The 16,471-nt window shown below is 32.5% G+C and overlaps 1 protein-coding gene across 1 annotated transcript in view; it reads left to right on the top strand.

Moving 5' to 3' along the window:
- The window catches only part of entpd3 (ectonucleoside triphosphate diphosphohydrolase 3), a 31,135-nt gene extending 15,396 nt beyond the window's left edge, over positions 1-15,739 (top strand). The window contains 7 exon segments of the mRNA XM_030157051.1: positions 1,673-1,776; positions 1,779-1,825; positions 4,055-4,282; positions 5,411-5,674; positions 5,754-5,864; positions 11,419-11,556; positions 15,306-15,739. Of these exon segments, the coding sequence (XP_030012911.1) occupies positions 1,673-1,776; positions 1,779-1,825; positions 4,055-4,282; positions 5,411-5,674; positions 5,754-5,864; positions 11,419-11,556; positions 15,306-15,494 (1,081 nt within the window). The 3' untranslated portion in view covers positions 15,495-15,739.
- The last annotated feature ends 732 nt before the right edge of the window (positions 15,740-16,471 follow it).

Raw genomic sequence — 16,471 nt, 5'->3', positions numbered from 1 at the left:
ATAAATGTATATTTTGGCGTTTTTTTTTTTTTTTTTTTTTTTTTTTTACATTATTAACCCTTTCATGCATGACTTCTGAGAACCTTGGGCAAGATTTTTTTTTTTTTTTGAGTGTTTTTATTGCCCCTTAGGGATGAAAAAAACAATGTGATGGTTTTTTTTTTTTTTTTTTCATGGAGTTACAAAAATGTCCACGCATTTAATTTTTGAAGTAAAGAAATGTGTTTTAACCCTTTCATGCATAGTGGTCACTACAGTGGACAGTTATTCTACAGTTGCTCTCTTGTATATACATGGGTTTTGTTGTTTTAGTTCCATATCAGCCAACACAGTGGACGCTTATGCATCATCCCATACATTGTAATTCACACCATTACTGTAACTTTGCTGTTCTTGATAAACCTCTGGAGTAACATGTTTTAGTGTAAATCAATTGTTATTTGTTACACAAAAAGTTGTTGTTGTTGTTTTTTTTGCATATTATCTCCATGACGTGAGTTATAACTAGCATTAGAATATGTTAAAATGTGAGAAAACATCAGATTAGCAGCATTAAAATGTTTTTATTTCATTGTTTTCATCTCACTTTCTGATATTGGGTTTATGTTTCTTTACTTCAAAAATTAAATGCATGGACATTTTCGTATTTCCATGAGGAAAAAAAACTTGATCGGAATTTTTTTTCATGCCTAAGGAGGAATAAAAACACTCAATAAAAAAAATCTTGACTAATAATAATAATTTGCACATGAAAGGGTTAAAACCCAATATCAGAAAGTACGGAAGAGAATTAGGGCCACTGGAAAAAATACAATAAACTAAGGCCCAGTATGTATTTCTTATTATTATGATAAAAAAAGTCAGAATTCTGAAATTAAAGTCAGAGTTGTGAGAAAAAAGTCAGAATTTGGAGAACAAATTTAGAATTCTGAGATTAAAGTCAGAATTCTGAAAAAAAAAAAAAAAGTCTGAATTTGGAGTTTAAAGTCAGAATTCTTACTTTTTTCCTCAGAATAATAATAAAAATATATATATATACATATACTACACCTTTTTTTTTTATTTTCCAGTGGCCCTAATCCTCTTCTGTAAGAAAGTGATATGAAAATAATGAAATAAAAACATGTTTAATGCTCCTAATCTGATGTTTTCTCACATTTAACATATTCTAATGCTAGTTATTACTCATTTCATGGAGATAACATGAAAAAAACCTTTGTGTCTGACAAAAAACAAGTGGTTTGCACTCAAACATGTTAGTGCAGATCAGGTTTATCAAGAACAGCAAAGTGATAGTAATGGTCTGAATGTCAGTGTATGGGATGGGGCATGAGTGTCCACTGTGGCTGATATGGAACTAAACCAACAAAACCCGTGAATACAAGAGGACAGATGCAGAAGAACTGTCCACTGGAGTGACCACTGTGCATGAAAGGGTTAACAAAGTACTGGAGGAACAGATCAGTCATAGGCCACTAGTTCTATGGATGATTGGATTTTTGTACACTTTCTAATATTTAATTGGTGTGATCTACTGGCATAATATTATGGGATACAATTAATACTCATGCACTAATAACAACCACTGGGAACTAACTTTCCTGTCTGTTACTGAGTGCTCTTGTTCCCAGAGGCGTCTGAAATCATCTGTCATTTTCTGCTTTGTTTTAAGGGAAAAGGATGAAAATAGGTCCAAAGAAATCATGACCAGTCTGAGGGAATATCTAGGTTCTCTACCCTTCGCCTTCCAAGATGCCTCCATTATCACCGGTCAGGAGTGTACGGGTGGATCACCGTCAACTACCTCATGGGAAACTTTCTGACGGTAAGATGAGAACAAGATACTTGGAATCTAGATTAATCTCAGTGAAATGTGTTTAGATTATAAAGTCTTCTCCCCATTTATTGAATCATGGTCAATATCAGATGGATTTTTTTTTTTTTTTTTTTTAACAAGAGTTTGGGTGCTTCTATAAAACTGGTCCCTAAAAACAGGACATGGGGGTAAAAATTCAAACCAGATGTAGACTAATGTTATGAGGCAAGTTTGGAAGCACTTTGGGTCCATTTTTAAAATAAGTACTTACTGAGATAAAAGAGAAACTATTTTTCAGATAAAACAGATTTTTATATTGTTTTACATTATATTTAATATGAAAATCTGTATGTAACGCAGTCAAAAGAACATGAAAATTACTCACTACTTTTTGTTTTTTTTACATATCTTTTTATTCTCTCACAGGTACATTATGGGAATCAAACTAACTGTGCAAGGCAGAGTGTTTCACAAAATGACCACTGTTGAAATATCATTTGCGATTTTTATTTGTTTAAATGGGCAGGTTCTGCATGTAACACAAGTGGACACGGTGGGTTACATACAAAACCTGGAATGAGACTGAGATTCATGAAAAACCCACATGTCTGGATTAGAAAAACCACTAGGATCGACAAATTTAACACAGGGTCTTTATTTATAGCGGTATATAAGACTATTTCAAGCCATGTTTTCCAGATCAAATGCACTGACACCTAGGTAGCTTTTCATGTCACAATTTTGGTTCTGTTTTTTTGGCTCCAATATTTTATTAAAAATTCATTAATTTTGAGATGGCTCAGAACAAGAGTATAATTTTTTTTCATTTATCTGAGGTCATCATTAGGTACATCCTGGGGGGACATATGTCTGAATTTCTGTTTTATTATTGGGTCTAAAAAGCTGGTAAAGTGCCAGATACCAAAAAATGAACCCATTTCATCGAAGCACCCATTTACAAAGAAACTCCTTAATGTTAAAGTGAAAACAAATGTCTCAAAGTTAATGCCAATTAAAGAAATAATGTAAAATAAGTGATTACATGAATATTCACATGAATATTTAATAAATGCACTGTGTGGATAGGTTTCAGTAAAGGTTGCACTGGACACTGGAGTTTTAGTTCATTTTTCTTTCCTAAAAGGCTCAAATTTTTCAAGTTTTTGTAATGTCAATTCTTGTAAAAAAAAAAAAAAAAAAAAAAAAAAAAAAGATCAAATTATACACTGTGAGCCCGGAATTTGTATTTACTAAAATGCTTTAATTACAATGCACTTAAATGATTTAAGTTTTATGATGTTACTATAAACGTTAAGTATATTCTACTAATTTGTAGACATAGTCAAAAGTACGAAAGAGTTTAAATCACTAAGTTTTAGTCATGACCACACTTTTTATCTCCACATTGCATTGTGGGTATTGGGCATGTTGTTGAAAATGTGTTATTTTTCTGTGCAGGGGTTCAGCGGGGTTGTGGTGTTAGTGTTAATTTGGATTTAATGTGTGTATGGCAGTGTTTATTGGCCTTTTTGTGTTTGTTTTTGTATTTTTGTAGCGATGCACCATGAGTCAGAGCCAGAGGAAGAACAATAGGTTTACTGTTCATCTAAGATTGTTATTGTACATAAAGAAACTAGTACCTTGTCAAATTAAAAACACTTTCTATACTGGTAAGTGACTTTGAACTAACTCCTGTTCATGCTACTATGTGATAAATTGAGTAATTGTGTAACTATGGTCAGGAATAGGATTATGTTTGATTAACTTGATAAAAGTTGTTTAATCAATGATAAATTAATCTGGCTGCAATGAGAAAATTAGTCAGTGTAAGCTAAAATGCTGAGTTGAATGGTTGGATAGTGGGGTTGATTTTACAACAGATTTAAAGAACAAATAACTCGTCTTTTAGTGTTTTCTGCTTAATAGTTTAAGTTCAATACTTTTAGCATTAAAGTTGAACCTACTTAAACTAATCGATTAGTCAATCATTACTCAAATCCTTTAAGTGCAATCACTTGCCTCAAATTTTTGGAGTAAACTCTACTTATCCGGGCTTACAGTGTATTGACCCTGATTCCATTTATGAAAGTAATAAAAGGGGAAAAAGCCAGATCTGATGAGGCTGAGAAAGTCTCTAATTTCACTTTGCCTCTGTTTTCTTAATAATTACTACACAAACATGCTACTTGATGGCACCATATGTTATCATACTCAACCCCCTTTATATTATCTTTGCAGAGAAATCTGTGGAATAAATACATCCACCCAGACGGAGCAAAGACAGTTGGATCCATGGATCTTGGCGGGGCGTCGACTCAGATTGCCTTTGCAGTCAATGAGGATCTCATTGGTCCAGATTACATGGAAGTCAAGTTATACGGATACCCCTACAATGTCTACACACACAGCTTCCTCTGCTATGGCAAAAATGAAGCTGAGAAGAGGGTCCTGGCTAAGGTTGTTGAGGTACACAACTTGTCTTACATTAGTTAAAAAATGACGTCTATTACTGAAGACGTGCAGAATATATATGTGGTGATGCTCTTTCCTGAGTTTGCACATGTGTATCTGTGTGTATATTTGAGTGTGTGTGTTTTTTTGTTTTTGTTTTTTGCATGCCTGTGCAAGTCAAACTCCATTAGTTAAGAACTGATGAGTGAACACTGCAGTCCCACGGGTGTTAACAGGCAAAAGGAGACAAGTCAAGGATGCATTATGTTCTTATGAGTATTGATTTCACTTGAACGTCGTCAAGCTAGTCTGGGAGAAATGCATTATTTCTGGTAACTTAAAGCGTATTTTTTTAAGTAATAGCAAGTGTGGAGGATGAAAAATGCTGTGCTGTGCTATTAGGATGGATTATAAAATGCACAAGCTCCTAAAATCTCTTTAGGATAATGTTTTTTAACCCGTAAAGACCCAAAGATCCACCAGCAACCAAAACCATCTACTGATCTAAAATGTTTAAAACCTATTGATCCATTGATTCTATCAGTACATGTAAATAACTGGTGTAAAAAAAACTGTTTCATGGTCATCAGATATGACCCATTTGGAAGTTCAGAAGCTCCGTAGTTACCATGGAAACACTGTGATCTTCAGTAACATTTATTCACCAGTAAAACCCATGGAATTGGATCAATGACAGTGGATGGACATACTTTATGTTCAGTTAATGATATATTTGACTGAAAAAGTCATATTTTCTTCAGTTTTGTCTGTTTTTGATATAATAACCCTTAACTTTAATTTGAGCTTCAGTGAATATCTACATAATCAGTAAATTAAATCCAGTAAAAATACCTGATATTCACTTAAAAATGCAAAACATTGAGTATAATATTAGAGTAAATGGTGGTAAATCACATAAGAAAAGTTAAATACAGAGAAAAAAACTATTTAGCACTGGGTCTTTATTGGTTAAGTTAAAAAAAAGCATGGTCTAATATGCAATAAAATCAGCAGCTGATATTGGTGAATGCTTCATAGAAATAGTGCCCAAACTCTTCTTTCTTATCTCATCCTGTCATATTATTTCCTGTGCTCCACTTGAATTTCCTCCATATTTACAATTCTTCATTTTAAACTTTATAGGCTGCACCCAACCCAAACCGTATCATGAACCCCTGCTATCCAACGGGTTTTAACGTCACCATGAAGGCTTCATCCATTTATGACACAACATGCACGACGAAGCCGAAAAACTACAACCCAGACCAAGAGCTCTTCATGGAGGGAGAAGGCAGCTCGGAAAAGTGTGAAAGGATAGTGAAGTCTATATTTGATTTCGACACCTGTTCTGCAACCCAGTGTTCTTTCGATGGGGTTGAGCAGCCACCGGTGGTTGGAGATTTTATGGTGAGAATCACTGGATATTATATGGATGTGTACTGATGAAGATGCAAAATGACTTACAGTTTTTTATATGTTTCTACAGGCATATGCAGGTTTCTTCTACACTAACAGGGCTATGCAAATAGAAGGCCCACCGGATCTTGATAAATTCAACGCCTCAATAACGAAATTTTGTGAAACAGAATGGACACAGGTTGGTTCTACTGAAGGTTAAAGGGAGAAAGGAAGAACATGAGAGGAAATCTAGTGTAAAAAGAGTTTTTGCAGAGGAAAACCAACAGATCCTACACTGTAAGCCTGGAATTTGTATTTACTAAAATGCTTTAATTACAATGCACTTAAATGATTTAAGTTTTATGATGTTACTATAAAATGTTAAGTATATTCTACTAATTTGTAGACATCGTCAAAAGTACGAAAAAGTTTAAGTTGAATGGAATTAAATCACTAAGTTTTAGTCATGACCACACCTTTTTTATCTTCGCATTGCATTGTGGGTATTGGGCATGTTGTTGAAAATGTGTTATTTTTATGTGCATGGGTTCAGCGGGGTTGTGGTGTTAGTGTTAATTTGGATTTAATGTGTGTATGGCAGTGTTTATTGGCCTTTTTGTGTTTGTTTTTGTATTTTTGTAGAGCTGCACCATGAGTCAGAGCCAGAGGAAGAACAATGGCTTTCCTGTTCATCTGAGACTGTTATTGTACAGTGAAAATTTTAATATCTTGTCAAATTACAAGCTCCTCTTATACTGACAAAAGACATTAAACTAACTTTTATTCATGCTGTAATATATTAAGTTGAATGATTTCAGAATTGTTATGGTCAGGAATAGAATTCTAAGTTTGAGTACTGTAAAAAAGGTTGTTTAATCAATGATAAATTAATCTGGCTGCAATTGACAAAGTTAGTCAGTGTAACTTAAAATGCTGAGTTGAATGGTTGGATAGTGGGGTTGATTTTACAACAGATTTAAAGTACAAATAACTTGTCTTTTAGTGTTTTCTACTTAATAGTTTAAGTTCAATACTTTTAGCATCAAAGTTGAACCTTCTTAAACCAATTGATTAGTCGATTATTACTCAAATTATTTAAGTGCAATCACTTGCCTCAAATTTTTGGAGTAAACTCTGCTTATCCGGGCTTACAGTGTACAGGAACGGGTCCAAAAAAACCTAGATTACAGAAGGAAAAACTGGTTTTAACAGGTGACATCACATCACCCCTATCCTGTCCTGGCATCCCTCCATTGGCTTCCTATGTGTTTTAGAATTGATTTTAAGATTTCACTGCACTGTAAGCCCGGATAAGTAGAGTTTACTCCAAAAATTTGAGGCAAGTGATTGCACTTAAATGATTTGAGTAATGATCGACTAGTCAGTTGGTTTAAGTAGGTTCAACTTTAACCCTTTCATGCATAGCGGTCACTACAGTGGACGGTTATTCTACAGCTGTTCTCTTGTATATTCATGGATTTTGTTGTTTTAGTTCCATATCAACCAACACAGTGGACACTTACGCATCATCTCATACACTGCAATTCATACCATTATTGTAATTTTGCTGTTCTTGATTGGTTCTTGAGTGGAAATCAATTGTTAATATTTATTTTTTGCATATTATCTCCATGAAGTGAGTAATAACTAGAATTAGAATATGTTAAAATGTGAGAAAACATCAGATTAGCTGCATTAAACATGGTTTCATTTCACTGTTTTCATATCACTTTATGATATTGGGTTTTAAATACATGTTTCTTTGCTTCAAGAATAAAATTCATGGTGTAGCTGAGTGAACATGTTTGTAACTCCATGAAAAACAGATTGATTTAAAAAAAAAAAAAAATTCAATCACATTGTTTTTTTTTTCATGCCTAAAGTGGAATAAAAACACTCAGGAAAAAAAATCTTGACTAAGGTTCTCATAATTCATGCATGAAAGGGTTAATGCTAAAAGTATTGAACTTAAACTATTAAGTAGAAAACACTAAAAGACAAGTTATTTGTACTTTAAATCTGTTGTAAAAAATTAACCCCACTATCCAACCATTCAACTCAGCATTTTAGGTTACACTGACTAATCTTCTCAATTGCAGCCAGATTAATTTACCACTGTTAAATAACTTTTTTTAAGATAATCAAACTCAAAATCCTTTTTCTGACCTATATAGTTATCAAATTATTCAACTTCGTACATTATAGGATGAATGGAAGTCAGTTTAAAGTCATTTGCTAGTATTGGAAGTGCTTCTAATTTGATAAGACATTAAGATTTCCATGGTACGATAACAGTCTTAGATGAACAGGAAAGCCACTGTTCTTCCTCTGGTTCTGACTCATGGTGCAGCTCTACAAAAATACAAAAACAAACACAAAAAGGCCAATAAACACTGCCATACACACATTAAATCCAAATTAACACTAACACCACAACCCCTGCACAGAAAAATAACACATTTTCAACAGCATACCCAATACCCACAATGCAATGCGAAGATAAAAAGGTGTTTTCATGACTAAAACTTAGTGATTTAATTCCATTCAACTTAAACTTTTTCGTACTTTCGACTATGTCTACAAATTAGTAGAATATACTTAACATTTTATAGTAACATCATAAAACTTAAATCATTTAAGTGCATTGTAATTAAAGCATTTTAGTAAATACAAATTCCGGGCTTACAGTGTGATCACTTTTAAAGCCCGAACAGGCCTGGCCCCTAGCTATATAGATGAGATGCTAGTTGACTATGAGCCAGTACGCAGCCTTAGATCCTCGGGGGGCAGAGGGCTCCTGGCTGTCCCAAAGTCAAGGCTTAAATCTAAAGGTGACCGGGCCTTTTCCATCAGGGCCCCTCGACTTTGGAACGGCCTGCCTGAGGAGATAACGCTTGTGGAATCAGTGACATCTTTTAAATCACTTCTTAAAACACATTTTTACAGACTTGCTTTTATGTGATGTTTGTCCCTTTTAATTTTTGATTTTAACCCTTTCATGCATATTGGTCACTACAGTGGACAGCTATTCTACAGCTGTTCTCTTGTATATGCATGGATTTTTTTTTTTATTTTATTTTATTTTTATTATTATTATTTTTTTTTTTTTTTTTTTTTTTTTTTACACATGTCTTTATTAAAGTTTTAAGACACTACATATCTTTTCTGACATGAATTGGTAACATTATGTAGATCTCTCCTGAGCATAAACCCCCAGAATCATAAGCCCTCCCCATAGTTTTCACACAATTTATCAGTAAATACATGTTTCTGTGCATCAAGAATTAAACGTGTGGTGTCCAGCTGAGTGGACATTTTTGCAACTTCATGAAAAATAGGTTCATAAGAATTTTTTTAAATTTATTTTTAATTTTTTAGGTATTTTTTTAATTTTCAAAATAATTTTTATTTTTTTATTTTTAAATTTATTTTTCAGAAGAAATTTTTCTATCACATAGTTTTTTTTTCATGCCTAAAGAGGAACAAAACACTCAGAAAAAAAATTTTGATTAAGGTTTTCATAATTTGTGCATGAAAGGGTTAATTTTTTAAATTTGATTTTTATCCTGTTTGATTATTAACTTATGTTCTCATATATGATGTTGCTTTATCTCATTTCTTCATTTTTACATTGATTTGACAGCATCATGTTACGTTATCCCTGCCCTCTTTACTCCGATTCACTTAATTTATTTGGTGTCATGTTCTTGGATTTGCTGTACACATCCCTCTTATTGTGTTGCTTCTGTTTTAGTGTTTTTACCTGCATCTTGTATCCTGCTGTTGTGCCCTTCTGCTTTGTCTGTCAAAGCACTTTGTAAACTTTGTTTCAAAAGGTGCTATATAAATAAAGCTATTATTATTATTATTATTATTATATTATATTATTATTATTATTATTTTATTATCATTATTATTATTATTATTATTATTATTATTATTATTATTATTAAAAACCCCAACAGAACCAGGTTGTCGAGGTTATCAGTGATGATGAGAAGATATTTATATGTAATTGAAGAAATTCGTTTTTGTAATCTTTACTCAGATACAGCATGTAATGAGGCTTATGCTGTCGGGGGCCAACAACTTGGGTATATCCCTGAAATCCCCCCAGTCCTCTGCTATATATAAATCTATCTGCGATAATTGTTAGACAATCGATATGAGCTACATTGACTTGATAGTGGCAGAATAATGGTCCGAGAACCAGTTTTTTTCCCATGAAACGCCACCTAGGTGAATAAAAAATGGCACCAAATGACTCAACAGAAAATAGCCTTTGTAAGACGATCAATATGAACCAAATTTGATCTCAATTGGCCTATTGTTGCTTGATTTATGTCCAAATAATTTATTTTCAACAAAAAAATGACTTATAATCCTCATAGAGAGGCTGAAATCCATAGGGTTCTTCCATTAGGGGTCCCCTATGTTGGTTACCCGAGGGGAGAAAAATCCAACCAAATCTGTCCCAGTTATCACATTCACATGAATTATATCTGGCGGCAGTTGGAGTCAAACTATTACATCCCCAAAACTTGATTTCGGGGATATAATTATATAAGTAATATCAGAAAAAAACAAAGGGAGTCATGAGATATTAATAGCCACCATGCCAAGATAGTGTCCTGTTACTGGACTAAAATGCCTTTTGGTGCTTGAAAATTCAATTATTCTGGGTTTGTTGAAGTATTCCAAAAGTAATCAAATGTTACTGTTATATTAATTTTAAGAAAGTGATATACACTGTAAAAAAAACAAAAAAAAAACAGTAAAAAAACGGTATTATTCCGGCAGCAGGGGTGCCGAAAAAATACTGTAAAATAACGGAAATAGAACATCTCATAAAATACAGATTTTCCAAAATTAAAATACAGTTTTTTGCCCTAACTTTACATGAAGATTTTGCTTTTTTTTTTGTGACTTTTAATGTTTAATAAAGAATATTTTCAATGCTTAAAACAATCAAATTACCTAAATAATATATAAATAATTTTCAATGAGACTAAGTTGTACAATCCACTGATAAAAACTGTATTGGACAGTTTAGCAGTGCTTATACATGTTATACATTCACAAACATACATTTATTCAAACATTTGTTGTGAAACCTCCTGTAATTACACAAGATATTGTCAATTAACAAACTAGTCCTTGTTAAACTTACAGAACAATACTTCTTTAATGGTTAATTGTCAGTAATTTTATCTTGCTTTATTTATTTATTTATTTATTTTTTTTACAGTATTAAACTTTAAAATAACAGTTTAATCTCATAAATAGAAAAGAAATATTTGTAAATTATGATACATTTGCAAATGTATTTTAACTGTGTTTTTCTGTGAAAAAAGAAAAAAAATTCTTAAAAATGGAAACTTTAATGGTTAGTCCCAGTTACAGTTTTTTTCGTGTTATTTTCCATTTGACATGTAAAATCACAGTCTATTTTTGTCATTTCATTGATAGTTCCTGTATCTTTAAAACACGGGAAAAACCTGTCAAATAAACAGTGAAAATTCGTTAAATTACAGATTTTTTTTTTTTTTTACGTGTAGTTATTATTACATTTTTAACAGGGAAACCATTAACCCACTACAGTTCAAAACTAACATCCCCATCACACAATGTGTAAATTTAACACATTATATCCACTTTTCTTGCAACAAAATCATATTTTACCTTCAATTCAGTGCATTTGTATCACTGTTCTGTCTACTCACAGACTAAATTTGTTATATGTTGTCTTTCAGCTGAAGGCCCAAAAGACGTGGATCTCTGATAGATACCTCAAGACTTATTGCTATTCAGGTCACTACGTTTTCACTTTGCTGGCGGACGGATACAAGTTTGACCACGAAACCTGGAAAAACATAGCATTTGAAAAAGAGGTGGGTTGAACAACATGTCACACATAACCATGATTTTACTGTTTTCTGCATAAGCTCTGCATCTACCCTGTTTTTTTTTTTTTTTTTTTTTATATATTCTCTGTACTTTTGAATTCTTCTAACGCTAATGATGTGAGAAAATGTGAGAATCTGCCGGTGGTAATTTGATGGGAGTTACTGCGCTTTAGCTTTCACCAGCCTCTCACTTTCAGACACAAGTGTTTAAGAGCATTTAACACCTCCCAAAGTGGAAATGGCCACCCACTGGGAGCCATTAATGACGGCTGTCACACTGTCTGACATACTAATACCGCCTGTGCACAAAAAAGCACAGGCCGGAGTGAAAAGCGAAGGGAATGCATCGCCTGAGGATACCCCGAGGATACAGAGCATCATTCACAAAGGAATTCACTGAACAAAAGGGGATTCCTCTGCCTTCACATGATGTCACTCATGAGTCATAAAGAAAGATAGAAGCTCTCATAAATTCGAACATTAAAGCTGCACTGTCTAAATTACATGGTGGTCACACAAAAAGATGGTTCAACAGCTGGTGATGTTCTCATTTTCCAGCCCCATTAACAAGACAGTTAGTGTGCTGTTTGGTGAAAGTCTGTGTTTTTTATATTAAACCCAATAGGGCCAAACACAGTAAAGTCCCCGTCAGAGAGCGACTTTAATTGACTGCCATTCCAACATTTATTTCAATATAAAGCAGCTCCATTGTTTTGGATAATCCCTAATGGTCCAACTAAAGCAAAAATGAAAATAAAAGTAAAAATGTAGGTCATTTAGCAACAGTAATCTGTCAAATTGTATCTAAAATGTCCATCAGAGAGATTTTGAATACAGTGTTTTGACCCTATATAACACAGGTGTCAAACATGTGACCCAGGGGCCAAATCTGGCCCGCCAAAAGGGTCCAATCCGTCCGTGGGATGAATTTGGTGAAAAAATTGCAAAAATTACACTGAAGATAGTAACAATCATGGTTATCACATTCACATAATTATATCTGGCTTGGAGTCAAACTATTACAATCCCCAAAACTCAATTTTGGGGATATAATTCTATCATTAAGATCAGTAATAACAAAGGAGTCATGAGATATATACAGCCAACCATGCCAAGATAGTGTCCATGTTATTGGACTAAAATGCCTTTTGGTGCTTGAAGATAAATTATGCTGGATTTGTGTGAAAAGTATTCCAAAAGTAATCTAATGTTGCTGTTATAGTAATTTTAAGTGATACAGTTATTGTTATTACATTTATCAGGGTAACAAGTAACCTACTACAGTTCAAAACCTAACATCGGCATCATATAATATGTAAATTTAACACATTATATCAAACTTTCTTGTGACAAAATCAGTAGTTTACTTCAACTCAATGCATTTGTAGCACTGTTCGGCAGAGAGTGAACTTTAATTAAATGCCATTCCAACAGTTATTTCAATATAAAGCCAGCTCCTTGTTTGGATAATCCCTAATGTCCACTAAGCAAAAATGAAAATAAAAGTAAAAATGTAGGTCATTTAGCAACAGTATCTGTCAAATTGTCTCTAAAATGTCCTGTAAGAGAGATTTCGAATACAGTGTTTTGACCCTATATAACACAGGTGTCAAACATGTGACCCAGGGGCCAAATCCAGCCCCAAAGGGGCCAATCCGTCCGTGGGATGAATTTGTGAAAAACTGCAAAAATTACACTGAAGATATTACAATCAATGATGTCAAAATCATTTTAATTCAGGTTCCACATACAGTCCAATTAGATTTCAAATGGGTCAGAACCAGTAAATACTATCATTATAACCTATAATAATGACAACCCTAAATTTCTCCGTTTTTTTGGTGTAAAAAAGTAAAATTACATGAAAAATGTTTACATTACCAAACTATGCTTTTACAAAAAATGTGAATAACCTGAACAAATATGAACAAATGGAAATGTCTTAAGAAAAGTAAAATTAATTTTACCAATATTCTGCCTGGTATTAAATGTTTTGTGCGATTGTAACGCACATGTTTAAATGATAAACTGATAAACTGAGGTATAATATTGTTAAAATTGCACTTATTTTTCTTAAGACAATTCGAACTGTTCATGTTATTCAGATTTTTAAGGAAACTTTGTAGACGTAAACTTGATCACAATAGAATTTTACTTTTTTTTTACTGTGATTATTTTACTGGTTCGGCCCACTGGAGATCAAATTGAGCTGAATGTGGCCCCTGAATGAAAATGAGTTTGACACCTCTGCTATATAAGAATCTACAAAAAAACACCCTTTAACCCTTTGGTATCCCGTCCAGCAAGGCCCTTACTAAGCACCAAGTGTGCCTTTTTCGCACACTTGTGGAATAATGTCAAAAAAATTTTCATACAGTTTGTTTTTAATTCTTTTACACCTTTTTTCTATTTCATCAACTTAAGCCGTAAATAAAAATACCAAATACTCAATAATTGTCACATTTTTTAACCCTTTAAATGCCGTGTTTGTAATGTAAACAAACCATTTTTTTGGATGCAAAAAACAAAAACAAAAACAAAAACAAAAAAAAAAAAAAATATATATATATACTACATAAAAAGTGGATTACATATTATTTGATTTTTTCATCCTGGCATATGTCAATGATTAACCCCAACATTGGTTAATTTGCATTTTTATTTTTTACGCCAGGTCAAATGTTCAAAAATACTAGCATCTGTCACCAAGTGTGCGTAAAATGCACACCTATAAATCAAACTATTAAATATTATTCATTGATTTATTTTTCTGCTCTAATTTGATTTTATTTTTGTAAATCAAGGTCAGCCCTAATTGTACATATCAAATGGAAGAAATAGTGCGTTTTAGGCACACTTGGGAGACAGATGCTAGTCATGTAATTTTCTTCGTTTACAATGTGCACATTTTAGTTGGTGCCCCAGAATTTTAAACTATACTAACTATACTACTAGGCGCCAAAGTTATGGAATACAATTCCAAAGACATTAGAGAAGCCGGTTCACTGAATATATTTAAAACCAAATTAAAAACATTTTATTCTCATTAGCCTTTGAAGGAGATAAAAATGGGGTCACAATTCAGGAACCAGAAATGTGCGGTTTTTCATTTTTATTTATTTTAATTGTATTTCTGTTTTATTTTTTTATTTTACTGTATTTCAAATTTCATCTTATTTCTTGCACTTCAAAAATTCTATGTATAATCAAATATTTAATGTGCGCTGCTTTTATTTTTATTTTATTGTATTTCTCATATTTCATCTTATTTCTTGCACTTCAAAAATTCTATGCATAATCAAATATTTTAATGTGCGCTGTTTTTATATTTATTTTTATTTTATTGTATTTCTAATCAAATCTAAATGTATTTTAATATTGTATTTTTTCAATCAATGTGAAGCACTTTGTGCTACAATTTCTGTATGAAAGGTGCTATACAAATAAAGTTTATTATTATTATTATTATTATTATTAAAGATCATGCAAAAATGAACAACTTTTGTTAATTAAATTGTAAAAAATAATATGAAGTTTTTTAAAAACGACCTGCAAACTGTGCCTAAAAGGCGCACCCAGATACTGGAGGGTTAAAGACATGTTCTATGATTCATCCTTTGCCCTTAAGCTTTAATTGTAGCTGTAATTTGTAGTTTCGTGACAGGCCTATTGTGTGTTCTCAACTTATCAGACACAACTAAAAAAAACCTCTCTTTTTCTTTTCTTTCCTCCAGGTAAAGAATACCAGCATAGGTTGGAGTTTAGGCTACATGCTGAGTATGTCCAACATGATCCCATCTGATGTGACAGAGATCCCCCCCATGACAAACCCCACCTTCGCTGGGTTAATCTTTCTATTCTCAGCTCTAACCATTATCACAGTTGTGTGCGTGTTCATCATCCTCATTCGCACATGCTACTGAGAGTATCATACCGTATGTACGAAGGAAATGAGCAGCCACTGAAGGCGTGAGAGATCGCAGAGTGTCATGGTAGCATGTGCTAAAGCTTCTGTCTGTGATATAAGTATAAAAACACACGTTCTGAAGAAGTGAATTTGTGCCTCAGGGAAACTCAAGTAAAGTGATTCTTCTGTATTAAGTTGTCTTTCCATGAGCTGCAACTGGGATTTTTTTTTCTACTTTTTTTTTTTTTTTTGTTAACAGGGTGGAGTAAAATTTAATGTAACTGAAGAAAATTTCACTCTACATTTAGTCCTTCTCCAAAAAGAGTAAAAGTTACTTCAAACTCAATATAGAGCCAAATTTACTGTAGGATTTCTTATTTTCTTTTCTACTTTTTTTTTTTTTTTTTTTACAGGCTAAAATAAAATTTACTCTAATTGAAGAAAATTTACTCTTCATTTAGTCCCTCTCCAAAAAGAGTAAAAGTTATTTCAACTCAATATAGAGCCAAATTTACTCTGAATTTCTTTTTTTCTTTTCTACTTTTTTTTTTTTTTTTTTTTTTTTTTTTTTACAGGTTAGAGTAAAATTTACTCTAATTGAAGAAACTTTTACTCTACATTTAGTCCCTCTCCAAAAAGAGTAAAAGTTACTTCAAACTCAATATAGAGCCAAATTTACTCTGGAATTTCTTTTTTTTTTTCTTTTCTACTTTTTTTTTTTTTTTGTTTTCACAGGGTAGAGTAAAATTTACTCTATTGAAAAAAACTTTTACTCTACATTTAGTCCCTCTCCAAAAATAGTAAAAGTTACTTCAACTCATGTAGAGCCAAATTTACTCTGGGATTTCTTTTTTTCTTTTCTATTTTTTTTTTCTTTTTTTTTTTTTTTTTTTCTTTTGTTTTTTTAACAGGGAGAGGTCATATTTACTCTAATTGAAGAAAAGTTTACTCTGCATTTACTCCCATCTCCAAAAAGAGTAAAAGTTACTTCAA

Source organism: Sphaeramia orbicularis, chromosome 16, assembly GCF_902148855.1.
Source record: "Sphaeramia orbicularis chromosome 16, fSphaOr1.1, whole genome shotgun sequence".
Classification (NCBI taxonomy): domain Eukaryota; kingdom Metazoa; phylum Chordata; class Actinopteri; order Kurtiformes; family Apogonidae; genus Sphaeramia; species Sphaeramia orbicularis.
Note: the sequence above shows the minus strand (reverse complement) of the source record. Positions and strands in the feature narration are given on the sequence as shown.